Consider the following 18,196-nt stretch of genomic DNA (forward strand, 5'->3'; position numbering starts at 1 on the left):
AGTATTCCATCCTTTTCTATGCTCTGAAATACCTTTGGCAGTAGTGGCATTAACTCTTCTCTGGAAGTTTGGTAGAATTCTCCAGTGAAGCCGTCTGGGCCAGGGCTTTTTTTTGTTGGGAGTTTTTAAATTACTTTTTCAATCTCTTCTTTCGTTATAGGTTTATTTAGTTGTTCTACCTCAGTGTTAGTTTAGGTAGGTAGTGAGTTTCTAGAAATTTGTCCAATTCCTCTAGGTTTTCAAATTTGGTAGAGTACAATTTTTCATAGTAAACTGTTATGGTTGTTTTAATTTCAGTTGGGTCTGTTGTGATATCACTCATCTCATTTTTTATATGGGTTATTTGCTTCCCATAACAAACTTCTGAACCAAGTAAATAAGTCCTATGTGGTGTTTGGTGGTACATAAGCAGCATCAGCTGATTTATTTTGTAAAATTATATACAACACAACATTTGCCAATTCAGTCTTTCTCAGATGTACAACTTAGTGATATCAATTACATTAATCATGTTATGCAACAATTACCCTTATTAATGTTAAATTTCTCATCACTGTAAACAGAAACTCACTGCTTCCCAAATAATGGTTCTCCCGCTCTACCTCCCTGCCACCCCTGATAACCACTAATAAACTTTTATCTCTATACCCTTGCTTAATTCTTGTTATTTCATATAAATGAGATCATACAATATTTGTCCTTTTGTGATTGACTAATTTCACTCAGCATAATGTTTTTCAAATTTCATCCATGTTGTAGCATGTATTAGAACTTAATTTCTCTTTATGGATGAGTAGTATTCCATTGTATGTACATACCAGATTTTGTTCATTCATTCTTCTGTTGATAGACAAAGGTTGATTATGATTTATAGAACTATTAGTACATCAAAATGTTATGTTTTATGGAGTTTGATCAACTTCTATTCACTGCCAGGCAATACTAGTTGTCAAAGTTTGTTAATAGCATATATAAAGGGAACAGTTCAGTTGCAGAGCTGTTAAAACAGCTAGGACAAAGAAGCACTCCACCGAATTATTTAATTTGAATGTGGGTTGTATCTCTCACAGTATCAATTTTAGTCTAAGTTTGATTTTTATGTTATTAAGGACTCTTTTGATTGTAGTGACAGAAAAGTAAATGCAAAGTATTTAAGCAAAAGAGAAATTCTTTGGTTCACATAAATTGTTGTTGTAGTGTTTAGGTACTGTCAGGTTGATTCCAACTCATAGTTAGCCCATGTACAACAGAATGAAAATCTACTCAATACAGTGCCGTCCTCACAATCATTGTTATGTTTAAGCCTATTGTTGCAGCCACTGTGTCATTCTCTCTCACTGTGGGTCTTCCTCATTTTTGCTGAAACTTTACTTTACCAAGAATGATGTCCTTCTCCAGGGACTGGCAGCTCCTGATAACATGCCTGAAGTACTTGAAACAAAGTCTTGCCATCCTCCCTTATAAGGAGCATTCTGGCTATACTTCTCCCAAGACAGATTTGTTCATTTTTCTGGAAGTTCATGGTATATTCAATGTTCTTCTCCAACACCATAATTCAAAGACATTAAGTCTTCTTCAGGCTTCCTTATTTATTGTCCAGCTTTCGCATGAGGCAATTGAAAATACTATGGCTTAGGTCAGGCACACCTGAGTCCTCAAAGAAACAGCTTTGCTTTCAACACTTTACAGAAGTCTTTTGCAGCAGATTTTCCCAAAGCGATATGTCATTTGGTTTCTTGACTGCTGCTTCCATGGGCTTTAATGGTGGATTCAAGTAAAATGAAATCCTGGACAACTTCAATATTTTCTCACTTTATCATTATGTTGCTTATTGGTCCAGCTATGAGGATTTTGTTTTCTTTATGTTGAGGTATAATCTATACTGGAGTCTGTGGGCTTTGATCTTCATCAGTAAGCACTTCAAGCCCTCTCTGCTTTCAGCAAACAAGGCTGAATCATCTGCACGTTGCAGGTTGTTAATGAGTATCCCTGCAACCCTGATGCCATGTTCTGCTTCATATGGTCCAGCTTCTAGGATGATTTTCTCAGCATACAGATTGAATATAAGTATGGAGAAAGGATACATCACTGACGCACACATTTCCTGATTTTAAACCACACTGTATCCCTTCTTCTGTTTGAATAACTGCCTCTTGGTCTGTATATAGGTTTTACATGAGCACAATTAAGTATTCTGGAATTCCCATTTTTTGCAATGTTATCCATAATTTGGTATGATCTCTACGATCGAATGTCTTTTCATAGTCAATAAAACACAAGTAAACATCTTTCTGGTATTCTCTGCTTTCAGCCAAGATTCACCTGACATCAGCAATGATGTCCCTTGTTCCATGTCCTCTTCTGAATCCGGCTTGATTTTCTGGCAGTTTCCTGTCCATGTACTGCTGCAACTGTTTTTAAATTATCTTCAGCAAAACTTTTTTTGCGTGTGATATTAATGATATTGTTAGATAATTTCTGTATTCTGTTGGATCATCTTTCTTTGGAATGGGCACAAATATGACCAGGCAGCTGTCTTATGAATTTCTTGGCTTGGACAAGTGAGTGCTTCCAGCGTTGCATTCTTTTCTTGCAACATCTCAATTGGTATTTGTTCAATTCCTGAAGCCTTGTTTTTGCCAATGCCTTTAGTGCAGCTTGGACTTCTTCTGTCAATACTATTGGTTCTTGATTATATGCTATCTCCTGAAATGGTAAAACACTTAAGTCTTGAATTTTTTCTTCAGTTCTTTCAGCTTGTGAAATGGCAAGTGTGTTCTTTCCTTTTGGTTTTCTAACTCCAGATCTTTGCACATTTCATTTTAATACTTTACTTTGTCTTCTCTTGCTGCCCTTTGAAATCTTCTGTTTAGCTCTTTTACTTCATCATTTCTTCCATTTGCTTTACATTCAAGAGCAAGTTTCAGATTCTCTTCTGACATCCATTTTCGTCTTTTCTTTCTTTCCTCTTGTGATGGTTAAGATTGTGTGTCAGCTTGGCTGAGCCATGATTCTCAGGGTTTTGGCAGTTATATAATATTGTGATCACTTCCCTGTTGAAATCTGATATGTGATCACCCCAGTGATGGAATCTGCTGAATGGTACCAGTGGGGTACCAGTGGCTCACCACCCCCTCAGCCTTCATGTCTCCACTCTCTGCCACCTACTTCCTTCCTGGTCAAGTTGCCAAGGTTTTTGGCTTGTTCTGGATCTTGCAGCTTCCTCTTGTTCATCTGGCCTCCAATTCTTGGGACTTGAGCTAGCAGCTTACCTGCCTTTCTTGGGATTCGTGGATCTTCACAGCCTGTGAGCAAGAGCCCTGCTTTCGCACCTACCCATCTTGGGCGTGCTAGCCCCTGTGGCTATGTGAATCAGGAGAATCCTCTATTCTGATCCATGGATTTGGAACTTTTCAGCCTCTACAATCGCATGAGCTGTTTCCTTGACACGAATCTCTCTCTCTATATATATATATACATATTTATATGCTTTACTGGTTTTGCTTCTCTAGAGAACCCAGCTTAAGGCACCTGCCTTTTTAATGACCTTTTGTTTTCTTCATGTATGAGGTCCTTGATATCATCCCACAACTCATCGGGTCTTCCATCATTAGTGTTCAATGTGTCATATCTCTTCTTGAGATGGTCTCTAAATTCAGGTAGGATATATTCAAGGTCGTTTTTTGGCTCTCGTGGACTTGTTTTAATTTTCTTCAGCTTCAACTTGAATTTGCATGTAAGCAATTGTGATCTGTTCCATAGTCTGCCCCTGGCCTTGTTCTGACTGACGATATTGGGCTTCTCCATCATCTCTTTCCACAGATGTATTCAATTTGGTTCCTGTGTATTCCATGTGGCAAGGCCCATGTGCAGAGTCACCGTTTATGTTGTTGAAAAAAAGGTATTTCCAATGAGTAGGTCATTGGTCTTGCAGAATTCTATCATGTGATCTCCAGTGTCCTTTCTATCACTAAGGCCATATTTTCCAACAATTTATTCTTCTTCTTCATTAAATTTCACATTCCAATCAACAGTAATTATCAATACATCTTGATTGCATGTTTGATAAATTTCAGATTGCAGAAATTGGTAAAAATCTTTAATTTCTGTATCTTTGACTTTAGTGGTTTGTGCATAAATTAACTGGTCTTCCTTGTAGGCATATGGATATTATTCCATCACTGACAGAGTTGTACTTCAGGAGAGATCTTGAAATGTTCTTTTTGACAATGAATGCGATGCCATTCCTCTTCAATATGTCATTCTTTGCATAGTACACCATATGATTGTCCAATTCAAACAGCCATACCAGTCCATTTCAGCTCACTAATGCCTAGTATATTGATCTTTGTGTGTTCTGTTTCATTTTTGATGACTTCTAATTTTCCTGGAGTCATACTTCGTACAGTCTGTGTTCTGATTATTAATGGATGTTTTCACTTGTTTCTTCTCATTTTGAGTTGTGCCACATCAGCAAATGAAAGCCCTGAAAGGTTTACACCATCCATGTCATTAAGGTCGACTCTGCTTTGAGGAGGCAACTCTTCCAGTCATATTTTGAGTGTCTTCCAATCTGAGGGTCTCATTTTCTGGCACTACATCAGACAACGTTTCACTGCTATTCACATGGTTTTCTCTCACCAATTTTATTTAGAAGTAGATTGCCAGATCCTTCTTCTTTGTCTGGCTTAATCTGGAAGCTCTACAAAACCTGTCCACCATGGCTGACCCTGCTGGTATTTGAGATACCGGTGGCATAGCTTCCAGCATCACAGCAACCCACAAAACACCACAGCATGAGAAACTGACAGATGAATGGTGGTCATATAAATTGTATACCAGTAAATATGTCTATCTTTAGATTTTTCTTGAATGAGGAAGAACTCAATCTCTCTTCTTCTTTCCTTTCTTTTTTCCTGTGTGCCAGCTGTACTCTCTTGTTATGCTTGTCCCTCATACCGGCAATATGGATACATCTTTATAACTCCAACCTCAGTGGAAAAGAGAAAACTTCTTTTCCCCGAAGAGTACGTGGTTTCTTTCAATTTGATTGTCTCCTTTTTTTTTTTATCTTAGCATCTGTTCCTTTTTTCCTTTCTTAATAACCTTTCTGATTATTTATTTTTATGGTCTAGGCCACCACAGGCAGCTAAATAACAATTATAAGTCAGAGTCTCTTGGCCTATAAATTACAATTCCAAAGAGACAGAATCAAATTGGCTGGCTTTTAGAAATTGGTCTACTATTAGTAAAATCAGATTTGATTGTGGGAAATTGTCACATAGCTCATACAAAGTCTCTTTCAGGGCCTTTAAGTAGGGTGGGTTAAGCAAGAAGAAGGGTTAGACAAGAAAAGTTAATTGACTGATATGTCTGCTGTAGGAAAAAGATGAGAATATTAATACCACTTACGCTGTTGTTGTTAGCTGCTGTCAAGTTGGCCCCTGACTCATAGTGACCCCATGTGACAGAGTAGAACTGCTCCATAGGGTTTATTTGGCCATAATCTTTACGGAAGCAGATCACCAGATCTTTTCTTTGGTGGAGATGTTGAGTGGGTTTGAACTACAAACCTTTCGGTTAGCAACAGATTGGAAATCACTTACTTACACCAGCGAAGCTCCTTAATACTCCTAATGCTACAGTAAGACCTGCCAAAGCCAGAAACTGTGTAAGGCAGAAATCTGTAAGAGAAGGTAGATTCAAATATTTTCCACTAAAACAAGTGATAGAAAAGTGACAGGACTGCACTTTCTCAAAAGTGAAAAACTTATGAGTCCCAGAAAAACAAGGCAGTCCCCTTGAATTCTGGTTCTCACAGGTCACTGTATAATTACAAGTGCTTTATAAATATTTAACTCATTAAATCCTGTGATGTAGGTACTATTATTAGTCTCATATTATATAACCACTCACGATCTGAACTTAGGTAGTCCTGCTTCAGAACCTGTGGTTTTAACTATTATGCAATAACACCATTCTTAGCTATGCTGGTTTACATGAGCAAGTTTGTTAATGTTTTTTTGTGTTCCTTTTAACCTCTTTTGACACTAGTAGAATGCTTCTCATTTTCCAAAGCTCATCTCGAATATCAGTATTTGCACTTTACAAGCTTCCCAGAACACTTCCTTCTGTTCCTAAACCACTGTACATTCCTTTAATTAGCACTCACATTAATTGTGCTGTAATTAGACGTTGTTAGTTGTCGTTGAGTTGATTCTGACTCATGGCGACCCCATGTGTGCAAGTACAACTGCTCCATAGTGTTTTTAAGGCTATGACCTTTTGGAAGTGATTGCCAGAACTGTCTTCCCAGGCACCTCCGCATGGATTCAAACTGCTGACCTTTTGGCTAGTAGTCAAGTGAATGCTATAATACTTTCAGCTTCTGTAGGGCAAGGACTATGAATTTCTTATCTTTGTATTCTGGTGCATAGCATAATGACTGGCATGTAGTATTTGCTTAATGGATAATTACTGGATTACTCATTTAGTGAGAGAATGAATGTGTTAAATATGATTCATGCTATGTAAATGTCACCAATTTCTCTTCTGCTACCATTATACAGGACAAAATGTGTTTCCGTAAGAAAACCTGGGAGCAATGCCTGTGAATCTTTGAAATTACTAGGATTCAGAAGTCGAGATGGTGGCTGGTTTGTGCTTGATGATGTTGTGGTGAGAACCATGCAAAGTGGTTTGGTATCATTTGAATTGTTCGAACATTTAGAGAGGTAATGTAATAGTAAATAATAAGAGTTGATAATATTATATCTTAACGGTGCATAATTGATGTTACTGAACTGGAATCATGAGACTATATTTATATCCTCCATATAGGAGTGTGAAGAGTCCATTAGGATGTGTTTAAAATGCAAACCAGAACTGACATGAATACGCTAATTCTAATTTCATTCATGATAGTTTTACAAGTGCTTTTGGGAACCACTCATAACTTAGATTTATATTTACGGACTTTCTCCAAGTCCAAAATAGTTTTAAAACAGCACCTTCATTTCTGAAATTCCATGGAGATTGTAATTAATTACTCATACTATGTTCATCGCATAGCTATGTATATAAAACTCAGTTTATTTCAGCAACTTCATTTTGCTTTCTCATTTCCGTGTTTTCTAGACAGCTCATTATGAGAAGAGTTTTAAGGTTCATGAAGAATAAACGCTTATAAAGATCACACAGTCATACATCTAAAGATAGTATTTTTATTTCATAATGGAAGATCTACACCAGCAATTGTCTTAGACCAGTTTCCCTAGAAACAGAGTTGGAGATACTAATGCTTGTGTAAGCGAGTTACTGAAGGATGACCTGAAGTGAATCCTGTAAGGGAATGAAGGAAGCAAATAGGGGAAGGGAAGAAATTAAGCAAAAATATGGTTTCAGCTGAAGTCTAACTTCATCCTGATACCTTAGGGAAACTCTGGAGCTTGAGTAGCGCTACCAAGGAGGCTGCCATTCTACTCCTCATTATTCAGTTGTTGGCTGTGGGGGTGTAGCTGCCCTGGATAAGGGTGCTCCCATAGGCCAAGGGAAATTCTCTGGAGAAGAATTGGCCGAGGAGTGGTTCATTCCAGGGAAAAGAGTTCATCATGATGTCCTTACCAGACAGTGACAAGGGACAACTATTTCAGTCTTCACATAATGACAATATATATTCTGTATCCTACTGAGAGGAAATAGATTATTTGGATCATTTTTCTCGTTTATCTTTTGAAGTAATATTATTTGGTAATGCTAATTAGGAGTCCCTGGGTGATGCGAACAGTTAAGCACTTGTCTACTAGCCCGAAGTTTGACCATCTGAATCCACTCAGAGGCTCTTTGGAAGACAGGCCTGGCCATCTGCTTTCGAAAGGTCACAGCCTTGAAACCCTGTGGAGCATTATACTCTGCACACATGAGGTCACCATGAGTCAGAATCAACTGGCAACTAACAACAACAAAATGTTAATTAAAAATATAATTTAAATTATGCCACCATATTTGAGAATTGACCTGAAACTAAACGATTTCTGTTTTTAAGAACATGTGTTCTACAACTTAATTTGATTTGAGCTGGGTTTGTAACTGTCCAGTTTCCCTAAAGTCATTAACGAATTTAACCATTTGGCCATCAGAATGCTTGATTTTGAAGGACGTTTAGATGATACTGGCTGTTTTGTTGGGTATTATTAGATAGTGGAGGATGTCATTGAGTCTCTATTTTTTCCTATACAGGTTTATTGTGCTTCACCTCTCTTCCGTTGTGGATAACAGCTGCTTGGTTTCTTTTGTGAAATCTTTAGAGGAAGCCACACTCTGCACCACTGCTTGTGTGGTACTGAATCACCAGAAACACAATCCACACAGAGCAGTTATTTTAGTGGTGCCTCATAAAGATTTAAACCAGGCGCTTAAGCACTTGCACTTGGGAGGGTTCAGCGGTCCTCCAGAGCCATCTTGCCGTTTCCAATTAAGAGAAGGAGAACAACTGCTTTTAAGGTTTACTGGAAACATATTTGCTTCAAGTAAGTATAAGAAAATCTCCTTGTATATTCTATGGGTTACAAGTCACAACCTTCAGAAGGAGTTTGCTAAACTTGAATTACTAAAGAAAACTTCAGAGGATTGAGGGGAGGCTTGAGGAAGTGGGAAAAGAAAAAGACTTATTTACTTCTTCCTTTTCAGTCTTTTCCTTCTCTACTCAGGGGATGCTTGTTCCGTTATGGGCAGATTCTAAGTGATACTGTTTCAGATACAGCCATTCCTATCCTTCGGTGATCACTAAATTCAAGCTAAGATCATCTCTTTCCTACACCAGCTCAGTCACCTCTTAAGTACCCTATTGTTTCCACTCTTGCCCACATAAAATCTATTTCCATACAGTAACAAGAGTAATTCTTTTAAAACATAAATCATATTATATTAGTTTCCTGATTAAAACCTTATAATTACTTCCTACTCTACTTAAAGCAATATCCAAACTCTTTATTATGGCCCACAAATAATTTAACCTGGGTTTAGTTGACCCCCCAGAGATATGTGGATATAACTGTATTTCAGTATAATTCCTTTCTTTTTAATTCTACATATTTTATATTTTATGTATTATAAAACGCTCTAAGAAGGAATCCACAGGTTTCAGATCCAAAGGAGTCCATGGCACAAAGAGGTTAAGAACCCCTGATCTAGATGATAAACCCCTGTTTACCCCTCTGAACCTCTCAGGTGCTATATTGCCCCTTCCTCTCTGAGTTCCAGCCTCACCGGACTTATTTCTGTTCCTTGATCAGGCCAAGTTCATTCCCAGCCCAGGCCTTTTGTACTTGCTGTCTCCTTTGCCTGAAATTATATTTTATCCAGGTATTTGCCTTCCTGGCTTCTTCTTGTTCTTCAGGTCTCACTTCAGACCACCCGAAAGTTGCTTATTACCAATCCTCAAACAGTCTCTTATATTACTCCATTTGATCTCCTTCTTGTCATTTATTACTATCAGGAATTTATCTTACTTATCTTGTTTTTTCTGTCTTACCCCACTAGAAAGCAAGTTATATAAGAATAGGAATCACATTTGCCTTATTCACCATTTCTAGAACAGCCCACTCAATAAATATTTACAAGTTAGATGAATATATAGCCAGTGATGGGTGGAGCTAGGAACTATACTGGTATCTGAAGCTTGGGAAACAAACAAACAAAAGGAATCTCGGTTTGTGTTTCTGAGCCCCATCTTTCCCATTGCAGAAGAAAAAGATACACAAAACACTATCCAGTCACACAACCATCCTTAATTTCTCCTTTTCATCCCTCCCGACATGTCCCTCTTGACTCTGTCCATTGCTCTATTTCTCCAGTGCTGAAACACTGGCGCAGGCAGGACACCTTCACCTCTGGATAAAACTGCTGCAATAGCCTCCTAAGTGGCTTCCTCTCTTCCAGTTGTGTCCAATCCACTTTCTGCATTGTCATGAGAGTGAATCTCTTAAATCTAAGGGGAATCCTGTCACTCTCCCTGCTTAAATCCCTTCAAAAATTCTTCATTTTACTTAGAATTAAAGTCAAATTTCTCATCATGGACTACAATGCCTTGCATTTCCTAGCTTCCATTTAATTCTCCAAACTTATCTCAAACCACTCTTTCTCTCACGTCTTATAATAAGACCATATGATTTTGTTGTTGTTGTTTTTACAATCCTTGAGTAGGCGAAGTTCCTTTTGGCCACAGGATGCTATTTCCTCTCCTTGTAATGCTCTTCTTGCCACAATTGTTAACAGATGATTTCAACTACCATTCTTGAAGTCTTGACTTAAGACAGAGAAGTCTTTCCTAACAACTTTGTCTTAATTTGCCTCCTCCACACATCCTCATATTTATCTAGTGCTCTTTTTGTTTCCATTATAGAAATGACCACACTTTGAAATTATTTTACTTATATTTGTTCACTTAATTTTTGCTCATATACTTATGTTCTTCATGTAAATTGCATGAGGGCAGTGACCACGTATGTCTTGTTGTATTCCCTGAGCCTAGCACAGTGCCTGGTAGATCAAAGGCTCACAACAAATATGCAGTGACTGAATGAATAGAAGGCAATGCTGAGGGAAAGTAGCAGAATGAAGGAATATGAAAGATAGAATGGAGGTGGGAGAAGTGAGAGAAGGGACGTGGCAGAAGAGGTAAGAAGAAAGAGATGAAGAAAAAGAGAAAAGGAAGAGAAAGCAGAACATGGAGAGAAAACAGCTATATGCAAGAAGAGAGGAAAAAATTCTTTGAGGGAATTGCCATCACAGCAGTTTCTTTACATTAACTCAGCTCCTTCCTCTCTGACTCTTTTCCCTGAGGATGAGTAGAATCTAACAGGTGTCTGTGTAAATGTGGGGTATGTGAGGGGAGGTGGGGATTCAGAAATGGGATTTATGGGAATTTCTGATCCAGGAGGCCTAGTTATAGACTTGTGGTAATAGCCTCTATTCATTTAAAAATTAATGTGTATCCCATGGAATTGAATGATGCCTTTATTCTCTATAATTCAGGAAATGGCCACCTCCAGCCTCATTCATTGGCTCTTTGTTGCTTCAAAAATGATGAGGCTTGAAGCCAAGGCTGCCCTTTTTCTGGTATCTCAGGAATAAGTGGGGCACAAAGTACCCCAATTTGAAGTCCCTCTTACACCCCCAAATGCAGAATCTTCTTCTTCTGAGCCAGCTGACATGATTTAGTGAGTGAGTGCAAGGGTGTCTGAGAACGTGGATAGGGAGAGAGGAGGGAGAGGAAGGAAGGGCGAAGAGATGTCTTCCTATTTAGCTTCCAGAGCAGAAACCACAGTGCACACCACGGGACAATTTTTCTCAGGAAAGACAGTCAAGAACCGGATGTGACCCACCCAAACTGATACAAATGATTTTCCTGTAATATTTGGGATGGTCATCTGTGTTTACCTACTTCCCTAAACAGGAGTGAGTTACTGTTCTTCTCATTGGCAGTGGTACTAAATGTACTATTGCCTGTAATGAGGAGTGGGGAGTGCCTGCAAAAATAAGAGCGCCTAAAGATAGCCAGCATGTATGCAATTCCCCATGTAAGGGGTGGGAAAGAACTCATCTTCACTTAACGAACACAAGTCAGGCAGAATGCCAGGATGATTTCTGCTTTGTTTTCCCTAGTGCCTTATTAACTTAGTGCTGCCATAACACAAATACTACTAATGAGTGGCTTTAAATAACAGTTTAGGAGGACTGTAGGGTGAGATCCTTCCTTGTCTATTTCAGCTTCTAGTAGCTGCCAGCAATCCTGGTCTGGAGCCCTGGGTGATCCTTGGTTCCTTGGCTTGCAGATAATTGTTGCATGGTATCTGTCTTTTCCCAGTGTGTGGCTCTGTGTTTATCGTGGTCTTTTTATAACTCAGAAGTGATTAGTACATTAGTAAGACCTCATAAACTTAACAAAAAATATGTATATTTCCACACAGGATCACATCCACAGGTACAAGGGCCAGGACATCAACACGTTTTGGGGGACACAATTCAATCTGTAATATCTAGAGGCTCATGCTTAGATCTGAAGCCCCAGTGGATTCTTCAACACTTAAAAGCAACAAGACTCTCAGTAAAAAATTGATACCCCATCCTTCTATTAGAATAGGGTAGTCTCTGTGAATCTCAAAGAGATGCAGCTGAAGCCCTGTCTGGAGGATTCACTCTGCTCCCTTCCCCAAGTTCTCTCTTACTGTATCTTCAGATCTCACCTCAACGATCATGTTCAGGGAAGCTGTCTCTATCCTCCCTGATTATGTTAGTCCTTCCTATACCTTTACAGGGTCTGCCATGGATACAACTTTCTATTTATTTGTTTAATTGTTTGACCAATGCCATTTTCTCCTATTACAATCCTGCAGGAGAGGATCTGTTCCTTTGGTGGACACCACTCAATCCCAGCATTAGGACAGTGTCTGGTAGCTAGAAGGAGCGCAGTGTGTACTTGTTGGAAGAATGACGACCGAGTGAAGGAAAGGACTTAACATTATAGTATTAAGGGTGATTAAAAGTACTTAAAAGTTTAATTAATGAATTTAGACAACTTTCCTTTGAGAAAGGCCAAAATCTCTAGATTCTTTTGTATAAAATATAGATAACTCTTGAGAGTGGGATTCACAAAATATGGCCTCTTACTATTCCTAAGAGAAATCAGTTAGGATAGGTGCTCCCCTTAGTTTTTTATTGGCCTTTGGTACTTTTCTGGCTACAAGATAGAATGTTCTCCCTAGGTTAGAGCTCTCAGTTTAGCATTTAGGCTTCCTGTTGTATGATATCCAAGCCCCTGGTACACCCCAAATCCAGAAAGTGCTGCGAAGTACTTTTACAAACTTGTATAAATTTTACCTTCACCTGTAACAAGTGGCAATGCTCTATTGCAGTCTGTGTGTCTCAGAGTTGCCCTAAATACCCTTTGACCTTAGGAAGTGATTTTTCCAGATGTATGTGCAAGATGTTAGAATGACAATTTTTATTCATTCAACAAAAATTCCTTGCTTCTCTACAATTATATTCAAGTGATAGGAGACAGAGAAATAAGCAAATAAATAAGACGTACAAGTTGACAGAGGATGAACAGTGCAATAGAGAAGAATACAGCAGGGAAAGGATATAGGAAATCTGAGAGTGAATGACAGAGACTCAGCCATCAATTTTATACAGAGTCATCAGAGAAGATCTTTTTTGAGACGGTGACATTTAACCAATGATTCAAACAAGGTGCAAGAGCGAGCCATAATCCTACCTCAGGAAACTGTCCCAGGCAGAGGGATTAGCAAGTACAAATGAACTGAGGCAAAAGTGTGCCTGGTATATTTGAGGAACAGCAAGGAGACTGGAATGGCTGGATCAAAGGAAATAAGAGGAGTGTTGTAGTAAATGAGCTGAGGGTTGATGATGCCCTGCCAGGCCATTGCAAGGACTTTGCCTTTTATTATAAGTGAAATGGGGAGACATGAAGGGTTTTCAATAGAGGAATGACATGATCTGAATTGGTTTTCAACTATGTTGAGAATAGACTGTGCGAGGGCAGTGCTAGAAGTAAGTAGATCAGTTAACAGGCCATTGCAATAAACCAAGTTAGTGCCTCATAGAGGTGGTGGAGAATGGGTTAGAATACAAAAATACTCCAAGTCTATCGTTCTCACAGGAATTTTCTGGTTCCTCATATTGGTAGCACTTTCACTTCCTGATCTAGCTTTTCTAAGCAAAAGCATATGTAAAAATGGCATGGCGGTGGCATCTGACCTCCTCTAAGTTCACAAGGGGGAAGGAGAATCAAGATCAATAGCCTAAGGCTGATTCCTGTGAGGCAGAAATCAACATGCCTCCACCCTCCAACCTTTTTACCAATTCTGATACCAACCGTCTCTCCCATGGCACTCTTTACTTCTCTGCTGGGTTCAATAATTCATTGCAATGGCCACACAGAACTCATAGACAATACTCACAATTATGGGGTTTATTAGGGAAATAACAGGTTACAATTTAGGCCCAGGAACACTCAAGGATACAGTTCTTCCATCAGGACATCCTCTTCTCAGCTCTGCCCGCAGGCACGCCTCTCTCTGGGCTCTCAGCTCCTCATTCCAGCCTCTGCCCTGCTCGGGCAAGTGTTACAAAGCTCTTTTAGCTCTGCTCATAAGTGCCCAAAGGCACCCCAGTACACCAGTAAGATTCACACCTGAAGGCACACAGCTTTCTTGCTCCGTAGTCTGGGAAGCCCACTGCGCTGTCTCTTGCCAGTCTTCTGCTGGTCTCATGGTTCTGCTGCTGCCTTTTCTCTGCTGCTGCTTCTTACCATTTTCTGCATTACAGCTCTCCCTCTCTGTCCTGGTTCTGCTGCCTCTGCTGCCTCTCTCTGTCTTCCATGTTACAGTTCCTCTCGCTGTCTCCCTTTAAGCCTAGTGGGCTGACAAAACTGATCAATTCCCTTGTTAGGGTTTCATACACCTTATTTGCATGGTCCCACCCCCACAAGGGTGCCATGCACCTTATTTACATTATTAGCAAGTTATGCAATCCCTTGGTGAGCCACAAGCACCTTGTTTGTATAGTCCCACCAAATCATTTGATGGCAGTTACAAATCTTACGGCTAGAAGAGCCGTATTAAGTAATTCACTGCACTGCAGTATATGTCCCTACTTTTTACCTTCTATGTTGTCAATGAAAAATATTCCAATGCCCATTATTCAGAAAAATTTATGTTGTTATAAGCAGTATTTAGTGACCCTTGAAATATCAGTACATTGTGGATTTCTTTATATGACAATACTGATTTAACAGCCACTATCTCAAGGCCCTGTTAGGGACTATATCCAGAATATGTTGTGAAGGAGAAAGAGGTTCTCAGGAGGACAATTAGTAATTGATTTAATACTTTGGATCTGCAGCAAATGTCTTCTGCTTTAACTTCTCCTCTAAATATGCCAGTGTACGAGAAAAAAATAAATAGAATAATGCAATTTCTTTGTCCTACTTGTCCTTCTTGGCTGTATGTTTTTCTGGGACAAGGGGTCTCCCAAATATAGTGTTGTCTTGGAAACAATAAAATTCCAACTTTAAGAATATTATATATTTCTTTGTAAGTAAGTAATATTACTCATAAGTATGCAACCTTATAAGAAAATTTCCTTATAATTTATTGATAAATTATATTGATAATTATAAGATTATTCTCTTTATTACTAGTAAATCTTCAACAGTATCTTCCTTATTTCATATATAAATATGACTCTTGGAGATTTGTATCATAGATCTTTGTTTTTAAAAATTTACTGGCAATAAGATGTAGATACATTTTAGATCTAAATGGTCCCGTTTAGCTATACCTCACTGTCAATCGTTTCATTCTATGTATAAATCTCTCCTTATGACTAGATGTGGACATAGAAGGGGTTTAAGGTCTTTAAATGAATAGAAGGAAAAATTTACTAAGTAGTATTCTACTGAGACCAAAGCAGAGACATTTTTATTTATAGTATTCTTGAGGTACGGGAGTAGGAGTTTGCCAAATGATAATGCTGTGATATGAAAACTCTAATTTGCCTAATTTAATGACCTCCCCCACTAAATTTTACTTTTTTTTTTTTTTAATCACACTGAGACTTTTGAAAAGGTAACCCCTGACCAGTTTGTTCAAGGAACAAACTAGGAATCAAGTTTGTTCAAGTAGCCAAGTTGCCTCTCAAATATAGACTTATCCAAAGGGACATGCTCCTATAACTTCGTAACCTAGAGTTATTCTATTTCTAGATTTAGCTGGGCATTAGAAATCCACTAAACCCACCTCTAACAGACAGGGAGAAGGGTTATGGCATCTTCTACACCTCTCAGCAAATTTTTATTTCTCTGGGCAAAGTGGGAAGGATTTTTCATGAGAGATAGCTCTGTATTGACATTTCTTTTAAAAATTTAACTTTTTTTTGCATATAGATTCAAAATAATAGAAGAATTCTGCTTCAATATTCTTCCTTGCTATCATTTGTTGAGTACTTACTATGTGCCAGGCCTTGTGCCAAGCATTTTATCCATATTATCTCATTTCATTCCTAGAGCAATCCCAAGGGTTTTATTTCTCCTATTCTAAAGATAAGAACATTGCGACTCAGAGAAGCTCTGAGATGTGAAAGATGTGGACAAATATTACAGTGTAGTTAAAGGCTGGATTTGAATCTACACTGTTACTTCTAAAACATGTTATCTTAACTGAAACATTACAACTTCCTTTTAAATTTTGTGAAGGGTAATGCAGACATATACTGACTTAGGAAACAAGGCAGTGTCCATTTTACTATTGCAATGGCAAGCTAATTAGCTTAATAGATGGTGAAAAGTACAAAGAGAGAAGAATAAAGCAGGTAAAAAATATGGAAAGTCTCAAAGCAAGTGGCAGAGTGGCAATTTTAAATAGAGTCATCAGAGATTATTTTAACTGTCATGGTAAAACTCCCATGAAAGAAAGGTTCCATGCTCACCAAAGCCCCAGTGTTTTCAGTGGGGAATTAAGAAGACATTTACCTATCACTGTTTTGGGAGACTCCACCAGGTTTACATAGAAATTTCAGTTATATGAATCCAGTAATTGTTTCTCTTGTAATTTCTAGAATAGCAGTAACCATTTCTGTGACGGTGGAAATGTTCTGTATTTGCTCTATCCAGTAAGGTAGCCACTAACCATAAGTGGCTATTGAGTATTTGAAATGTGGCTAGAGTGACTGACAAATTAAGTTTTAATTTAATTTAATTTTAATTATTTTAAATTTAAACACGCATATGTTGCTAGTGGCTACCATATTGCAGAGTGCAGTTTTAGAATGCCTATTGTGAGGTCATGAAAGCGTTCAATATGATATGAATAGTTAGGGAAAAGGAAAAAGATAACTCTTGAAAGGCAAAAATAATTTTCTTCTTCAATATATTCTAAATTTTGAAAGAACTGAAAATTTCCACTAGTTTCTTGTTACTGCAAAATAGAATAGAAAAAGAGATTTAAAAAATATATCTAGAAACAGACAGAGAACACCCGGTCCAATTACAGATGAGAAATCTTTTTAGCAATCTACATGGTCTCAGCCTATTGCTGCTTTGTCAAGTCATGTTTTGAGAAGAAGCAATTAGCTGTATTAAAACACAAGAAAGATTTAGCCGTATTAAAAAATGAAATTATTATTTGTATTTTTAAAAAATAGCTAAGAGAAAATGGTGTATCTTATAATGACATATACATTTTGCCTCTATTTAGGCAATGGGAAGGACTTTGGAAAAGACTACCAGCTTATTTTTCACTTACAAAGACAACCCAGACTGGAACTCCAACTCAAAGAGGTGGATGAATTTGGAAACTATAGCTGCCCTCATTACAAGGGCACTATTGAAGTTTATAAAGTACTTAAAGAAAAGATTGCCCCTAACTTGGATCAGTCTCTTATACTTCATGAAAACCAATATCAGTTGCCAGTTTGCAAATTACCAGTGAGCTTGCCGAAGGTGAGTTATTTTACTTCCCTGGTTACTGTATTTTGTTAATTCTTCATAATTCTCTGCCACAATAAGTACAGCAGGTATACATAAGGTAAAAGTAAAGGTAAGAATAAAAAATAAGGAAGTAGTGGATAGGGTCAATTTTGGAGTGGTAGAGTACATATTAGGATTTCCATTTTTTCTCCTATCAACTATTCTAACAAGAGCAGTTCAAGGTGATCTGGTCTGGACAGTATGTTGTAAATGACTATAGATATAACGTCATTCATTTTCTTGTGTTTCTGAGTAACTGGGAAATCATTTATGAAAACACTGAATATCAATTTAGAGCATATTACTTAAAGAATATATCATGTACTAAGAAGGGAAATGACATCATCAGAATTTATTTTTGTTGAGATTTATTTAGCGATTATACTAAATCTTACATGCTTGCTTTATGACTTAATTATTCTTATCTAAAAATTCTTACTCTTATCAGAAAGTAGGATTACAATTGTTTCTCCAAACTTGTCAAACAAACAAATTAATTAATAAATTTTATTGCCATATATACAACTTCTTTCAATGAGCCAGGGCTTAGTACTTATTAACCATATTCTTAATGAGAAATACAATTAAGAAATTCATTTTATCACTTCAGAGGAAGAACAAACCTCTTTTTCTTTAAAGAAACTCAAA

General features: G+C 37.8%; 1 protein-coding gene across 1 annotated transcript in view; it reads left to right on the top strand.

Annotated features, from left to right (window-relative positions):
- The window catches only part of DTHD1 (death domain containing 1), an 81,485-nt gene that overhangs the window by 29,122 nt on the left and 34,167 nt on the right, over window positions 1-18,196 (top strand). Inside the window, exons 4-6 of the mRNA XM_004389790.1 lie at window positions 6,570-6,734; window positions 8,239-8,528; window positions 17,277-17,521. Coding sequence (XP_004389847.1) covers window positions 6,570-6,734; window positions 8,239-8,528; window positions 17,277-17,521 — 700 coding nt within the window. The remainder of the gene's footprint in view (window positions 1-6,569; window positions 6,735-8,238; window positions 8,529-17,276; window positions 17,522-18,196) is intronic.

This window comes from Trichechus manatus, unplaced genomic scaffold, assembly GCF_000243295.1.
Source record: "Trichechus manatus latirostris isolate Lorelei unplaced genomic scaffold, TriManLat1.0 scaffold00259, whole genome shotgun sequence".
Taxonomy (NCBI): Eukaryota; Metazoa; Chordata; class Mammalia; order Sirenia; family Trichechidae; genus Trichechus; species Trichechus manatus.